The sequence below is a fragment of the Cervus canadensis genome, chromosome 2 (assembly GCF_019320065.1).
Source record: "Cervus canadensis isolate Bull #8, Minnesota chromosome 2, ASM1932006v1, whole genome shotgun sequence".
NCBI lineage: Eukaryota > Metazoa > Chordata > Mammalia > Artiodactyla > Cervidae > Cervus > Cervus canadensis.
The window spans coordinates 15083516-15100911 of record NC_057387.1 but is presented as its reverse complement, the minus strand read 5'-3'; the positions used below and the strand labels follow the sequence as shown (position 1 = coordinate 15100911).

Sequence of the window (17396 nt, the reverse complement as noted above, 5' to 3'; positions counted from 1 at the left end):
GACAGGGAAGCCTGGTGTGCTGCAGTCCACAGGCTCGCAAAGAGTCAGACAAGACTGAACGACTGAACAAAACAATTTCTCAATTAAGTAAGATCATCAGTTTAGAGAGAGAAAGGGGTTGGAAATTTGAAGACAAAGGCTTGAACTGGTTTTCTTAGAGTAGGAAAGAAAAGGCAGTATAAAAATATAGTAGGAAAAATGCCATGGAGAGGGCAAAAGTCGGGGTGGGGGCGGGCGGCAAATGAATCTCCCTTACTTAAAACCCTTCCATGGCCCCCTACTGCTTTGAGGCAGCAGGATGACACGGCTCACAAGGCTGCCCCTTCAGTCTCATCTGGCTGCAGGCCCCCCCTGTGCTGTCTGCTCCACCCACACTGGCCTTCCTGCAGCCCTGTACTAGCTCTGCAGACCTGGGGGTACTAAGGTCTCTGCTTATGCATCACTTCTCAGGGAAGCCTCTCCCTGTAGAGTCAAGCCACGCCACGTAGATTCTCATCACATCATGCAATGTGAGCTCTTCATAATCTATCAAATACAAGATCTTACATTTCTTTATATGATTATTGATATCTGACTCCCGTTTTAACAAATAACAATGTCCTGTATAGATATCTGTTGAATGAATAAATAAACGCAGAAAGACCAGGAGACTGTTTCGTGGTTTAGGTGAGAAAAGACAATGGCTTAGCTGAGAGAGTGTTGACACTGGAGGCAGAAAGAGGAGGAAGGGATTTGAGGTAGAAATTGTAGGTACAATAAACAGAGCTTCCCTGGTGGCTCAGAAATGAAAGAATCTGCCTGCAATGTGGGAGACCTGGGTTCGATCACTGGGTTGGGAAAATCCCCTGGAGAAGGGAATGGCTACCCACTCCAGGGTTCTTGCCTGGAGAATTCTGTGGACAGAGGAGCATGGCAGGCTACGGTCCATGGGGCTGCAAAGAGTCAGACACAACTGAGCAACTAACACCTCCTTTTTTCTTTTCTTCAAGGATAGTTTGGCTAAAGGAGGTGAACTGGATAGGGGAGATGGTCCCCAGGTTTTTGGCATTTTATCTAATGTGTTCGGAACTCACAGATTCCCTATTAGGAATGTACCTGAGTCACTTATCTTTTTAGCTAAAGTTGCAAATAGGATATTTTCTACTACATTTTCTAACTGCTTATTACTAAATACAAGAAAAGTTCTTGACTCTTACACATCATTTTATAGTCCCCTGCTCTCCTAAATTCTGCTTCATCTCTGTATTTCTTCAGTTTTCTCACGAATATTCCAGACATACTATCAAATCATCTACAGATAGTGGTAACTTTACCTCCCCTTTCCTCTCTTTACACTTGCTTCTTTTTCTAAACTGCCTGCATTAGCTAGGAATTCCAGAATGATATTAAATAGTGATGACACTGGCAGCCACACCTTCTTCCTGACTTTAATGGGAACAGTTCTGGGTTTAACATTAAGCTGCTGGTTTTTGACTTCAGACATGTTTTTTACCATGCAAAGGAGGTATTCAATAATTTCTGCTTTCTTAACAACTTGCTTTCTTAATCTGAGTGGATGCTGAATTTTACTATATGTCTCTTTGGAACCTCAGGAGATGACAATGTGGTGTTTCTCCTTTGACCTATTAATGTAGTAAATAGTAATAATGAATATCCTGGTGTGGACTAGGCTTTGCACTGCACGGAGATACCATTTTTCGCCTTTTAGAATGCTTATGAGGTAGAGGAAGAGACATTCTTTATATGTTGTTGGTGGAAGCATAGACTGGTATAATTTCACTGGAGGAAAATTTGGCAAAATTTACCAAAACTTTAAATGCACATATGTTATTCATTGTAGCCTTGTTATAAAACCAAGTTTGGAAACAATCCAAGTATTCATTAACTGGGGCTGGTTAAATAAATCATGATAAATCCGTACACTGAAACACTATACTTTGCAGCTATATACAAAGAACACAAAGTGATATGAAAAATTTTCTAAGATAATAATTTTATGTGTAAAAAGTAAGCTAGAAATTAATGCATATATGTATTTCTGTGTAATGAAAGGGAATATAGCTGCTTGCATTTATATGGACACTCTGGAAGGATATGTAATACTGCAAAGTTATTACACGTTGGGGTGTGTATGTGTGTGTATGTATGTAGGTAAGAGCTGGGTGAAAGTGAGAATGAGCTTTTTATATTTTTGAATAATATTTTTTTATTTTGCATAATCTGTTACCTATTTAAAAAACTTAAAAAACAATGTATAAGACTCATGGCTCAGAACTTCCACTCCTGAACATTTACACCAGAGACAAGTTTGTACATGCAGACAAAGACATGCAGAGCAGGATGTTCACTGCAAGAGTGCTTTTAAGAGTGAGACCAAAACCAACCTGAGTATCATGGGAAGTTGGTTAGATAAATTATGCAAGGTGGGGCTTCAAACAGTAATAACATTTTCCTTCTTAAACTATGAGGTAGGTAGTTGAGTGTCTGTTTTAAGAGGGCCTTTTATATCTCTTATTTAGTACAGCAATTTAAAAACTGTAAATATCTATTCAATGGAGCATTTATGTGGTAGGTCTATACACACTTATTTGTAATGACCTCTGAGGCACATGGTTAAGTAGAACAGAAGATGATATATACTTACTCTAAAAAACAGAGAAAGAAAAACAGGCTAATATGTGCATGGACTCAAGAAACTGGTAATAGTATATGAGTCTAGGGAAGGAAACTAGAAGTCTAAAACAGAAATGAGACCTTTTCACTGCACATCTTTTCAATCAGCCTGAATGATTTTCTAAGGGTGTATATATTCCTTTAAAAATTAAAACTTGTTTAAAAAAATGTAAAAGGCTCACACTCACTGGAAGAGTAGGTATCTTCTCAAGATGGCTAATCTAGTGTCTTCTCAGAGGCCCTGGGGACAGGGCTCTCTCAACATGCCCCTCCTGTCATTCACAGCTAATACACATCCTTCCTTTTCCTGGATTATAGGCTGTCTCACCCTGTGACACAAGGCTGTAGCCAGGACTGGAACACTCACTTGGGCTCGTGAGGAGGTCCGGACTGGTCAACCAACTTGAACTCAGCAGCAAAGCCGTGGGAGCGGGCGTACTCCAATAGGCCTCCCACCGGGTTGGTGTTCAGATATCTGACGAGCTCACTGATCCTCCTGACCTTGTTGGGCATCCCTGATTCCAAGGTATCAAATGATTCCGTGTTCGTACTTCCGGGCTGAAGGAGAATCAGCCAAAGAGGAACTGTAAACACTTCATGGCAACTCTGAGGGGCCTATGGGCCATCCTACGCCACTCAGTTGCTAAAAATGGCCTGCATCTTGTGAGTAGAAAATGGCCCCACCTGGTCGTCAGAAGACGCCGAGCTGGTCGCCTCCCCTTGCAGGGCCTTCATGGCCTCCTCTGCAGCCATGTGCTTCGCTGCCTTCTTGCTTGGGGCGCTGGCAGTGGGGAAGGTATGGGTTCCCATTGCAACACAGTATTGGAACCTGCCAGGAGATGAAAGGAGAGGATTAAACTGGTTTTGATAGAAGAGCTGTACCTAGCCTTTGTCAGGTTGTCGCCCTTTACGACTTGTCATCTCCTTGCACACACCGCCTCTGTGCCTTGGCTCACGCAGTCACTTCTGCCTTGAAGAGCCGGTGCCTTTCACCCTCCTACTGCCCCCAGTCTCTCGCAGCCCAACTGACCCCTAATTCAACATTTTAAAGCATCAACCTAATTTCATCTCCTCCAGGAACCCTTCTCTTGAACATGTAAGTCTGCAGAGCCTCAGAGCAGAGAGCTTCTCAGGGAGACCTGGGTCTTGCACCTCTTAGTCCCACCACCAGTAACCTTCAAGCCACGTATCTCCCTCGTGCTCGGCCCCTGGTTTGCCCTGTGAACTCCTAATCCCAGATTCTCTGCTCCACAAGCAGCAACCGTGCTCTCAAGGCCCCCCATTTTCCATACTGAAAACAGGAGTGACTGCTCAGGGAAATAATCTGCCACCTCGAGGAGGCAAGGAAGAAAATGTATCTCTCTCTCTTTTGAGAAAACCTCAGCAGAGATACATGATACAAGAGATGTACTTGGGGTCATGGGCAGGGCCTTCTCTGGATAGGAGACGGAATTCACAGGAGCTCCCCAACTTGTGCACACACTCAAGCAATGTAGTGACGGGGTTCTTCCCAGAAAGGAAGGATGTTGCTGAAGCGGTGGTAGTCTGGGACTCTGCAGTCTGTGGAGAAAATGAAACAAACCAAAAAAACAAAATAAAAACAAAACAAGAACAAAAACAGACTGAGAAAACATTGGTTGTTCTGTCACAGCAGAGGGAATGGGGATGGGAGAACTTCTTTTGGTCAACTGCATGTTTGGGGCTGGCTTTCTAAAGGAAGAGGGTTGCAGGGATTTTCTAGGCCTTGCAGATCAGTTACTTAAATGTTCTTGGTTTCATTTTGTATCCGCCAAGAGAAGAGATTGGATTCAATAAATTTTAACGCCTCTTTCAACTCTGAAATTCTGCAATTCCAGTTAGGTTGGGAGGGGCACCAAAAGGAGAGCTGAATATGAAAAGAGGAAAGGTGGGTTGGTGAGGCAGGGGAGAGGGGACAGCGGGAAGCTGACTCTGAGACAGAGAATGGGTTGGGCAGGCCGAGGTTGTTTCAAGAGGGTCAGATGATGGTCTAGTACTTCACAGATGTGGACAGTGAATGGATGTCCTCCCAGAGGACAGGACACCTACCTTCTCTGATTCTTTCTCTGAGGAGTAGTGGTATGAGTCTTCTGATCTTCCACTGTCCTTGGCTTTAGCTTCCTCAAGCAGAATTGTCATGGCTTTCATGGCTGCATCCTGCTTGGCCACTTTCTTGCTGCCAGCTTCAGCTGGGGGAAACTCTCGGCCACTGATGACAACTTGGAATTTAAATCTTGATGGAAAGTGATTAGATGTGTGAACACGAGTCTAGGCCATCCCTTCTGCCCTCTCCAAAGAGATCTTCACCCTGGAATGTCCTGCTACGCTAAGGGGCCTGCTGACTTGTGAAGGAGACGGAGGGCACCCAAGGGACTCCCGTCCCTCGGCAAGCACAGCCCGCTCCTACTTTTTTGGAAACAAAGCAGCCAGTGACTCTCTCTCTCCAAGCTCATTAGAGCAAACATAGCCACAGGTGATAAGAAATTAGCTCAAGGGAAACCCACTATCCTTTAGCAATGAATTAAGATCAAATCTGTACAAAAAATGATGAGCTAAAGTCACCATTATAGTCTTGTTAGCAACCAAAGAGCCTTTACCCTAAAGCAATGGTGGTAGACTCAGCCACCTCAAGGGCAGTTCCTAAAGAAAGCCAAGGCTTCTCCCAGCGCAGTCTCACACTCTCCAGACACCTATGGGGATCAGATGCCTGCCACTCTGGGGGACCTGTTTTCGTCCTACCCTCAGAGATACACCGCTCTCATGGTTTCTTTTGAGTCATCCTACAGCTCTATTTGTCTGCCGCCTGAGATGAAAGGCATATCTCCTTGTTATGCAGAGAACCAAAAAGCATTTGTTCTAGGCCCCTGGACTTAGCTTAGTCCGCTTTTGTTCAAGCTTTCAAATTGGTTCAGCTCTTTGCTCAATCTGGGATTTCATTTAGAAAAGTAGGTCAAATTTCTTATTTCCTGGGTCTTCTGAAATATTTGAACATGGCATCAATGTTTCTTACAGCTGGAGTCCAAAGAAAGGTTAACCACAAAACCCACTGCTGCGCCCCAACTCGGGAGAGGGACGAAGGGAGAAGAAAGGATGGCCATCCTACCTCCACCCCAGACAGAAGCACACCCGTCCTGACCTTCCAGCTTTTGGATGCACCCTCTCTTCCTCACAGCTCCCCTGCAATGTCATCTCAGTGCCATTAAGACGGTCAGATAAGGAGGCAGGGTCGCCACTGGGAATCATTACTCTCATCAGACAGCAGCCTACAGCTAACGTAAAGGTTAGCGGGGCTCTCTGCCGGCGTGCTCTCTAGTTGTGGCGGGCGGCCACTCGGCTTTAGTGGTCTTTGATCTCTGCTAGGCCCTGCAGCAGCTCCTCCTGGGCCCACCTGTCTTCCTCTATCTGTCTGCTGGTTTGGAAGCGCCTACGGTGCTGGGCCAGGCCAGCTGTCTGAGTGAGGTAATTTCTGATTTCACAGCTTAGAAGCAGCAGCAAGTGCTAGCCCACCCATCTGTGCGGAGGCAGCTTGTAAAATTAGAACCACCACCTTCAACAGGCAGGCAGCCGTGCACACCCTACACGTGCATCCCTTCCCTACGGGAGCTGAGCGGGAGGCGGGAGGGGTGGGGTGGTTTGAACCCACTGCTACTTAGCAGCACAACCCACCCTTACTCTGGTGTGCAGCCAGATGTTCGTGCCTCTCCCATGGGGAGCTCAGCTGGTGGGGCGGGGGGGCCGGGGTGGAGGAGGATGGCACACAGAAGGGGGCGGGAGGGGCATCAAGCCTTCATTACCTCTGGCCTTAGGAGGCAGGCATGGCACTGCTGCATGGAAGCTAATCATCTCCAAAGAAGCTTCATTTTAGCCAAGAGTGCCAACCTCCCCCTTGCTCAGCCAAGACTCTGGCTGCGCTGAGGTCTATGCTCCCTGCTCAAGAGATAGAGGAAGGGCCAGACAAGGATGACGCAGCCCACAGGTAGAAAGGAAGAGGGAAAAGACAGGGGCCATCAGCCGGCACCGCTCACGAGTCGGCCGAGACTGTGTCAGGAGCAAGAGCGCCTGACCCCAGCCTGAGGCACAGTTCCTGGGTGGTCTCTTACCGAGGCTCATGGGGCGGTCCGCTCTGCTCTATCATGTTGAACTCACAGGTCTGACTGGCGAACTGGGCATACTCTAACAGGCCGCTGATGGGATTCTTCAGCTGGCACTCTGTCAGTTTCCTGTAGGGCGAGCACCGTGGCAAGCCATGACTGTAGAAGGAGGGCATCTCCATGATGGCGCGGAACTCACCTGGTGCGGCGTGGATACTATTCAAGTCATCGGGGATGTCATCTGTGGCCCACTGGCCGTTTTCAAAGTCAACATACCCTGTTTTGGAGGGGCCGTTGTCATGAACAGGTGGTTTCAGTTTTACTGGCTCTTCTGTGGCCTCTTGCTTGATTTTTAACTTGACGGTGGGTTCCTGCCCATTTTCCACCTTTGCTGGGGTGGCCGTGCTGTCGGAGGCGTCTGAGGCCGGTAAGTTGCAGGTCGGGGCCTCTGCGGTTTTCCTGGTCTCCAGGACAGCAGCAGCTTGAGTGGTCTCGGGAACACTGTCCTTGTTTCTCTTGATCTGTATCCTCTCTCGCTTCTTGTCGGTCAAATGCCATATGGGAGGGGTGGTGCCCTGTCTGCAGACATCCCCCTGCCTTTCCAGGTCAATCAACACAGCGTTCACATCCCGGGCCTTAGTGAAGCCGATGTTCTTGGCCAAGTTCAGGGCAGAGGAGTTGGACACGTTGAACAGGTAGTCACAGATCTTTTCCTTGATCTCAGCCATGTCGAGAGGCTCAGGAGGCTCTTCCAAGCCAAACGGGGAGCTTCGGTCTTCGGCTTCCACACTGGAGTCTGGGCTGGGAGCTCCCGGGGTTGGACTGTCTGCTCTTGTTACTTGGCTGGGCTGGTTCTGAGCCTGACCCGGGACTGTGGCTCTCCACAAAGGGGGAGATCCTGCCTCTTGGTGCAGCTTACCCTGCTCTGCCAGAGAGTACAGGACTCGGTTGATGTCCTTCTTCGGGGCCTGCAGCTTCCGGGCCAGATCACGTGCTGTGGTGGCCTTCCCGTCCCCAAGCTCATCCAAGAGCTCTAGGGTCCTTCGTTCCTGATCCTGGCTGATGGTCAGTCCCTGGAAATGTGAGGAGAGCCTATCAACACCTCTCCATGGCCGAAAGTGGGCACGTGGGGAAGGATGCTGGAACTGTCTTGGGAGTACCTGACTTCTGAGAGGCACGCCCCTGGGGACACCTCGGATCTGGAAGGGCCTGCCTCTGGCAGGTGGTCCTGGGAACCTCGGCCGGAGTCCAAGGGGGAACGGTGGCAATGACGGTGGCTGCCTTCCAAACAGGGGCACTTCTGGGAGCTGCCCCTTGAGAAACTCTATTTGCTGGAGCTGGAAACTGTCACGAAAAGGTCCCCACTCCGGCTGCTGGTGCCTGTGCCTGCTGTGCTCACAGCCCTGGGCTGGGCGGGCTTGGTATCTGTTGAGGGAATACCCCTGCAGAACGAGAAGATGGAGAGAGAATTAGGACTGCGGCGGGGAGTCTGTCCCTTCTGCCTGCTTGGGGTGGGGTGGGGGTGGGGGTGCTGTATCTGTTTCTTAATAAGCTGAGAAGCCGAGTGAGATGTGGGCTTGTGACCCAGCGAGGGCGGCCTGCCCACTCACAGGTACTACCTGTGGACCCAACAGAGGGAAGAGATGGGGGAGCAGACAGTGGACGCACAGAGCCCCCGGGAGCATGTGGGGTGCTGACGCCTCAGCACAGCCTCTCCAGCAACGGAGCGCACTGTCTTCCCCTCAGGAGTTTAGTGAGTTGAGAATGTATGTTTCCACTCATCCAAAAAAAAAAAAAAATCCTTTTACAATCCAGAAAACAAATAAATGTTTTACTTTAGAAACAAACACACACAGAATAACCTAAAAGTGCCAAGGGAGTTAGGAGACCATGAAATGGCCCACTGCCCAGCCCCCTTCTCTGAAATCTATCATCTGGGTGACTATGAAGAAACAAGCAAGTGGACTGGGTGAACTGGAACCCCATCCTCCAAGGCTGTAGCAGAGAAGTCTCCTCACCTGGGGAAGGGGGCAGGACCTCACAGAATCGTCTAATTGCACTGCCATCCTGGGAGAACCAGAATTTGACTTTAGGGGAACTGGACAGTTTTCTTAGAAAACAGGTACACTGTTCTCACCCTTCAGTATGGTGCCCAGGCTCAGAAGGGACACCGGGCACTTCTACTCAAACCACGAGGCCCACCTGGATGTGTGGGGCTGGTGGTGTCTATTCCACACCCCCTTAGCTACTTCCCAATAGCTGCTTCCATGGCACATCTTCAGAAGCCAGTTCTGTAGGCCACCAGCTACGCCATCTTCTCTCAGAATGCCACTCATTTACCAGAACAGAGAGCACTATGACTCTGTCCCCACACACAGACCAGGACTACTCACTGGAGGGGCTTATGGGATCCAGGGCTGGGGTGTCAGTAAACACCTTGCTGCCTGTCCCCAGGGCTGCACATCTAGGAAACGTTCTGTTTCCTCATGCTCACATCCTCCTTGTCGGATCTTCCGGAAGGCCACAGGGACCCGCAGGCAGCTGCATCCCCTCTTCAGTAACTTCAGCTTTCTATTCCCCCACCCTGCCCCCGGCGCGGTGAGGGGAGCTCAGCGCTCTCACTGGTCATGCTCACAGTACGCGGGCTGCACAGCTCCCCAGCGCCTCTCCAGCGGCGGCCACCTCCGCTTCTCAGCCACACAAGTGGCATGTCCAGCTCCTAATTCAATCTCACTGTTACTTGACCACTGAACCTCCAACCCTGAAACTCTTTTCCAGGGTCAGCAAACGTTTTCTGTAAAGGGCCGGTAGGACGGTCATCTGTAGCACTTCCTCTATAAAACCAGGGGAGGGCTGCAGTTGGCTGTGGGTTGCAGTTTGCTGACTCCTGCTCTTCTCCAATGGCAACTTCCCTGTGTTTCTACAACATCCACTCCCTCCCCCTGTGGGACCTGCTGCTCACGTGACGTCCACTCCCGCCCCCTGTAGCTGCGGGTCAGCCAAACACCTCCTCGTTCAGCCTGCATCTCAGGGTCAGTTCCCTTCTCCACCGAAGGCCTGCTCTCCCCTTTTTCTGTTCCAAAACTTCCAAATGGTGCTGGAGAAGGATACTGCCTCATGCTAATCAGTTCAGTTCAGTCGCTCAGTCGTGTCCGACTCTTTGCGACCCCATGAATCGAAGCATACCAGGCCTCCCTGTCCATCACCAACTCCCAGAGTCCACCCAAACCCATGTCCATTGAGTTGGTGATGCCATCCAGCCATCTCATCCTCTGTCGTCCCCTTCTCCTCCTGCCCCCAATCCCTCCCAGCATTAGGGTCTTTTCCAATGAGTCAGCTCTTCGCATCAGGTGGCCAGAGTATTGGAGTTTCAGCTTCAGCATCAGTCCTTCCAATGAACACCCAGGACTGATCTCCTTCAGGATGGACTGGTTGGATCTTCTTGCAGTCCAAGGGACTCTCAAGAGTCTTCTCCAACACCACAGTTCAAAAGCATCAATTCTTCGGCACTCAGCTTTCTTCACCATCCAACTCACATCCATACGTGACCACTGGAAAAACCATAGCCTTGACTAGACGGACCTTTGTTGGCAAAGTAATGTCTCTGCTTTTAAATATGCTATCCCCAGGTTGGTCATAACTTTCCTTCCAAGGAGTAAGCGTCTTTTAATTTCATGGCTGCAATCACCATCTGCAATGATTCTGGAGCCCCCCAAAATAAAGTCTGACACTGTTTCCACTGTTTCCCCATCTATTTCCCATGAAGTGATGGGACAAGATGCCATGATCTTAGTTTTCTGAATGAGAAGCTTTAAGCCAACTTTTTCACTCTCCTCCTTCACTTTCATCAAGAGGCTTTTTAGTTCCTCTTCACTTTCTGCCACAAGGGTGGTGTCGTCTGCATATCTGAGGTTATTGATATTTCTCCCGGCAAACTTGATTCCAGCTTGTGCTTCTTCCAGCCTGGCGTTTCTCATGATGTACTCTGCATATAAGTTAAATAAGCAGGGTGACAATATACAGCCTTGACGTACTCCTTTTCCTATTTGGAACCAGTCTGTTGTTCCATGTCCAATTCTAACTGTTGCTTCCTGACCTGCATACAGGTTTCTCAAGAGGCAGGTCAGGTGGTCTGGTATTCCCATCTCTTGAAGAATTTTCCACAGTTTATTGTGATCCACACAGTCAAAGGTTTTGGCATACTCAATAAAGCAGAAATAGATGTTTTTCTGGAACTCTCTTGCTTTTTTGATGATGTAGTGGATGTTGGCAATTTGATCTCTGGTTCCTATGCCTTTTCTAAAACCAGCTTGAACATCTGGAAGTTCATGGTTCATGTATTGCTGAAGCTTGACTTGGAGAATTTTGAGCATTACTTACTAGCGTGTGAGATGAGTGCAATTGTGTGGTAGTCCGAGCATTCTTTGGCATTGCCTTTCTTTGGGACTGGAATGAAAACTGGCCTTTTCCAGTCCTGTGGCCACTGCTGAGTTTTCCAAATTTGCCTACTACTGTGGGCAGGAATCCCTTAGAAGAAATGGAGTAGCCATCATGGTCAACAAAACAGTCTGAAATGCAGTTCTTGGATGCAATCCCAAAAATGACAGAATGATCTCTGTTCATTTCCAAGGCAAACCATTCAATATCACTGTAATCCAAGCCTATGCCCCAACCAGTAATGCTGAAGAAGCTGAAGTTGAATGGTTCTACGAAGACCTACAAGACCTTTTAGAACTTACACCCAAAAGAGATATCTCCTTTTCATTATAGGCGACTGGAATGCAGAAGTAGGAAGTCAGGAAACACCTGGAGTAACAGGCAAATTTGGCCTTGGAACACAGAATGAAGCAGGGCAAAGGCTAATAGAGTTTTGCAAGAGAACGCAATGGTCATAGGAAACACCCTCTTCCAACACCATAAGAGAAGACTCTACACATGGACATCACCAGATGGTCAACACCGAAATCAGACTGATAATATTCTTTGCAGCCATAGATGGAGAAGCTCTATACAGTCAGCAAAAACAAGACCGGGAGCTGACTGTGGCTCAGACCATGAACTCCTTATTGCCAAATTCAGACTTAAATTGAAGAAAGTAGGGAAAACCACTAGACCATTCAGGCATGACCTAAATCAAATCCCTTATGATTATACAGTGGAAGTGAGAAATAGATTTAGGGGACTAGATTTGATAGACAGAGTGCCTGATGAACTATGGACGGAGGTTCGTGATATTGTACAGGAGACAGGGATCAAGACCATCCCCATGGAAAAGAAATGCAAAAAGGCAAAATGGCTGTCTGAGGAGGCCTTACAAATAGCTGTGAAGAGAAGGGAAAAGCAAAGGAGAAAAGGAAAGATATTCCCATATGAATGCAGAGTTCCAAAGAATAGCCAGGAGAGATAAAAAAGCCTTCCTCAGCGATCAATGCAAAGAAATAGAGGAAAACAACAGAATGGATAAGACTAGAGATCTCTTCAAGAAAATTAGAGATTCCAAGGGAACATTTCATTCAAAGATGGGCTCAATAAAGGACAGAAATGGTATGGACCTCATGCTAATAAGACCACATAAACTACTCCTCTTTAATTTGTCTGCAGGGCTGTTTGGTGGTCAGTTCAGTACAACAAATATACACCCACTCAATGCGGATTGAGCTCTCTTTTTAAAAAATCCTCCCACAGCTTGGTGACACAGCACCAAAGATCTCTCATCGTTCTTTTTCCTTCTGTCTGTCCCTATCCTTTCTTTCACCCCTTAGATACAATCAGTCCCCAAGGTTTTGTCTACAACTCTCTTCTTCCTTCCCCAGGTTGACTTCACCCACTCCCGTAACCTTAGCCGGTCTTTTAAGAAAAAGTGTTCAAATCTGTTATCTCCAGCTGCCACCTGTGCTGAAGCTTAAGACTTGAATTTTCAAATGCTCAGACGATTTGTTCACTTAGATTCTTGACCACTACCTCAAATGACACACATTCACAACCAAATTAATTCTTTCCCCTCTCCCAGCCCCTTCTCCTGTTCTTATTACTGTTAATGGCAGCACTCTCCTCTTAGGTATTAAGGCTGGAAACCTGAGTCATCCCTGCTGCCTGCCTACCTTAGTCCCTTGCCCCCCACATCTCATCAGGTAGTTGCAAAGTCCTATCTGGTCTACCACCTCTATCTTTTCTCTTATGTGTCTTTTCCCAGTTCTAGCCCCTCACTATCTCTCACATGGGCTGCCACTGTGCCTCTCATCTTCCCCCCTCTCTCTCTACATGCCCGTGCAACTTCCCTGCTTCTCCCCCTCCTTTCACCTGTTACAACTTGGGTCCTTTCCCCACACATCTCTCTAGATGCCACCTTCTCCAGGAGACTTCTGACTCCTGCACACCCCAGCCTGTGAGGGTTTCCTCTCCTTGAACTCCTCCCACCCCGCACCTCTTACACCATGGACTTTACCTTTTATCTTAGCTACTGATTTTTTTTTTTTGGCTACTGATTATTTTCTTAATGGCACATACAGTCACATACAGATTGTAGTGTATCTCAAAGGTGATTAATAATATTGGGTGCCCTAGAACTTATACTAATGTCTCTACTCTCAATAGTCTCCATGTAATATGTGGGGGAGGCTGTAGTCAACTTGAGAGGAAGCCTCTGGGGGACAAGGACTACATACACTTCAGTTATAGTACCTGGCACAAAGCTGCTCCTGAACCAACATCTGCATGAACAAGCCATCGCTAGATATGCAACCTCTTCACCTCATCATTGCTTTTCTTGCTCCTCTTGCTGCACACAACCCCCCTCCCTCTCCAGGGCTGAGGTATTTGTGAGCACAGTGAGTGCTCGGCTCACAGGCCTCAATCATGGGGACTTCAGGGGATTTCTGATTAGCTCTTTGAGTGACCTTGGTCAAAGAACTTCGTTTCAAAGTGGCTGAAGTCAGTTTCTAGCTCAATGCTTTCTAGATCTAAACTGCTGCTTCTTGGCCAAAACTTGTAAAATATTTGAATGTCTATTTAAAGAAGAGTAGAACAAATCATGACACATTCAGGCTATGGAACCATACTCACAGTTTTTTAAAAGAGGTGTCATCTACTTAGGAATGATATAATGTTAAATTAACAAAGAAAGCAAGCTGCAGACAAATATGTATGCTATAATCCCTTTTTTTCATAAACAAAAGGGGTAAAAACCATGAATGTGCATGCACGATAGAAAGAACACAGAGAAAAGAGACAAGGGAAGGGATACACAAATTTGTTAACAACAGTTATTTTAGAGAAAAATTAGAGATTATTAGTTTTTCCTTTATACCTCCTAAAATCTCCTAAAAGCCAAACCATCACTTGGGAACGGCCCTGTGGAGAGTCACAGAGTGGGACTGAGAGCAGGAAGAAAGGAGGAAACCAAGCCTGACGGCGATCATTCTTAACTCCTTTAACACCCCCCTCACCCAACCTCATGCCCATGCACTACACAAACTCTGTGACAAGTCACTATGCCCTGCGAAGCCTCCCTTTAACCTGTTCTCACATATTTAAGGTTAAGAGAGAAGCCCCCACCTTTACCACATGGGCTCCACAGGGTAATGTATTGGTTTGCAAAAAAAAAATGCTTTTCCCGCAAGTCAAGTGTCCCTAATTCTTTTAAAGAAGGGAAAAACATACATACACGTATACATATATGTATGCACACACACATACACATGCATGTACATATACTTTACACGTATTTAAAATTAAGGTATATTTATATACAGTAAAATGGACCCTTTTTGGTGTATAATTCTGAGTTTTGACCATACAGAGTCAAAGCAGACACACCCCTCTACCTACCACTGAGATCTAGATACAGAACATTTCCCTTTCCCAAAAACGTTTTTTATGCACTTTGTAAACAGCTTCTTTCTCCACACACAGCTCCTGTGAACAACTGATCTATCTTCTGTCCCTGTAGGTTTTTCTTCCAGAATGTCATCTAAATGGACTCATATGCAGTGTTTTAAGTCCAGCTTCTTTTGCTCAGCATCACGAATCTGATTTGTCCCTGCTGTTGCATACAGCAGTATTTCCTGCCCTTTGTGGCTGAGCAGTTTTCCACTATATGGATGTACCCCAGTTTGTTTAATCACCTGTTGAAGGACACTAGGGTTTTCCAGGTTTTAGAGATAATGAATCAAGCCACTATGAACTTTTTCCTACAAGTTAAGGAGGAGACGCTCAACGTTAATCAGGCTGTCCAAGGTGGGGGCGCGGGGGGCGGGGGGCGGGAGGTGGCTAAAGGCGGGACTGAGCCGCCATGGGGTCCTAGCAGAAAAGCAGAGGGGGGCTGTCTTGACCTGGGCTCAGGCCTTGGTCCTCTGGGGGAGGGGGTGCATTTCCCTCACAAATCCTCTTCCACATCTTACTCAACACAGAGTTAATAAGCATGACACAAATTTCTGAGTTCCTGGAACAGCAATTTCGCTTGGCAAGAAAACACTCTCTCTCACACAATACGCATATGTTAAGCAGGAAAACAGCGACGTGGGGCGCGGGAGGGGGTGGGGCGGGGTGGAGGATAAGATGAGCCCAGGCCAGCAGGTTGCGGGCGGCCGGCTCTGGGCCCTAACCCCAGGGGCTTACCTGTCTTGGGTCCATGGCGCGCCCCAGGCATGTTCCGGTGCCTGCCCGCAGCCAGCAGCGCGACCCTCCGCAGCTGGACCTTTCCCAGGGCAGGCCGCGGGCCTCCCAGACGCAGGGGGCGCCTCTGGAGTCGACTCAAGCCCCGGGAGCAGGGAGCCGGGAGCTTCAAGCCGGGAGCAGGGCTGGGAAATGGCTCCGGTTCAATTTCACTTTCGTTTCTTCAAACGGACCTCCCTCTTTGGAAAGTTTGGCCGAGGGGCGGGGCTTGTGCAAAGGAGCCCAAGAAAGTCTGGTTTCGTTCCGAGTACAAGTTTAATCCTTTCCTTGCGTGAGAACTGGGCGAGATACGCTTTCTTTAGGAAAACAGCTATAAAATTCTGAGCTCGTCAATCCCTCACGGGATAAAGCGAACTGAGAACAAAGCCACCCTGCGAAGCCTAGCGCTGGAGGAGAGTCTAGGGCTCCGTTTTCTTACTCCCAGATCCTCTCTAAGGTGACCGCGTGTCTCTAAAGTGGAAGGGGGGCCCAAAGCTCTTCAAGTGACTAACTGTCCTCACTGTGAACTATTTACCCATACTCGAGCGTATTAACCGATGTTGCACTTAAAAAAAACAGAAAAGGTCTTTTTTCCCTTGCCCTGAGTGCTTTTTTTTTTTTAACTGTTTCTGATCTGTAGTCAATAACCAAGACTAACCTGATCTGTAAACTAAATCCTGTACCTCAGACCTTGCAGGGGCTACCTTCTGCATCTGTTATCCTTCAACGCTATGCTAATCACATCCTGTGTTTGGTGCTCACCTTTCTAGCACTCTCTTTGCAGACCACTCCTTGTAGTTCTTCACTTTTTTTTTTTTTACATTATAGAAAGGAGGCCACACTACAAGTCAAGAAAGACTATGGACCCAACAACTGGGCTACCAGACAGCAGCCAAGGACAGTGCAAGAGGAAGAACACAAGACCCTTACCACCTTTGCTCCTCATCACTGACCCCTAACTGTGAGCCTCATCCACGGAATCCAGATTCCTCCTGGAAGGGGGGCACGGTTCCTGAAGAACAAGCCTACTGTGCTCTCCCTTCCACTGGCTGAGGATTAAAGCCACCTTTCTACTTCCCCCAAACTCTGTATTTTTTATTTGGCTTTAGTGAGCAGACAAAGCCAAGATCTTGGCTGCATCAACATGACTACATAACAACCAGCATGGAGTAGCAAGATAATAATATCAGCAACTGACTTAAGGATCTATATCATAAAACCATCCCACCTTTCAGCATCCATCCAGGCAAGGGTGAAGTCCTTTACATGCCTCATCTCCTTTTTTTATTGGCGACCCCCTGCAGTGGAAGTGGGAGTCTTAACCACTGGACAGCCAGGGAAGTCCCACCTTATCTCCTTAATCTTCACAACAGCTCTGCAAGGTGGGCATTATTTCCAAATTACAGATGTGGAAATGGAGGCTCCACTGGGGCCGTGCTGCTGCTAAATCCAGGTCTGACTGCAGAAAGTCACTCTTCAATTATCACTCTACACTCAATCATGTTACATGACGGCTTTCAAAAAGATAATTTTTTGTTGTCAATTGATTTCATGATCAGGCTTATATACCTGCTCTATTTTGTCCAAGATGTCTGGGAAAAGATCAATTATAATGCTCAACAGCTCTCTTCCCCGCTCACCTGTGAGAAATTTCTTTTTCTATATTTCATTTCAATTATATCCCCACTGTGTGAATGAAAAATATTGCCTGCTATATCAGTTAAGCAAAGGACGCTGCAGCTATCAAGTTATCACATTACAGCTATCCCAATAGTGAGCCCTGAGGGAACTCAGGCTAAAAACAATGCCCACCATCCAATCATCCAACTCTGCAGCCCTCTCCTCCATGTCATGGTGCCCCTGGAGGAAACTCAGGATGAGAAAACACAGGATATATCCAGTTTTCTTTAATTAACAATAATTTCTTGATGTTCTGACTACCTGGTCTTTGTGGAAATAACT

At 47.5% G+C, this 17396-nt stretch overlaps 1 protein-coding gene across 5 annotated transcripts in view; it reads right to left on the bottom strand.

Moving 5' to 3' along the window:
- Positions 1-17396, bottom strand: part of ADAR (adenosine deaminase RNA specific) — a 52258-nt gene that overhangs the window by 13284 nt on the left and 21578 nt on the right. For 2 of the 5 annotated variants that reach the window (XM_043455233.1, XM_043455253.1), the window contains exons 2-7: positions 15399-15733; positions 6792-8224; positions 4741-4924; positions 4085-4233; positions 3358-3502; positions 3041-3231 (exon numbers count right to left, since the gene is read on the bottom strand). In XM_043455233.1, the coding sequence (XP_043311168.1) occupies positions 3041-3231; positions 3358-3502; positions 4085-4233; positions 4741-4924; positions 6792-8224; positions 15399-15413 (2117 nt within the window). In that variant the 5' untranslated portion in view covers positions 15414-15733. The remainder of the gene's footprint in view (positions 1-3040; positions 3232-3357; positions 3503-4084; positions 4234-4740; positions 4925-6791; positions 8225-15398; positions 15734-17396) is intronic. The other 3 variants (XM_043455262.1, XM_043455243.1, XM_043455271.1) reach the window with 3 other exon arrangements.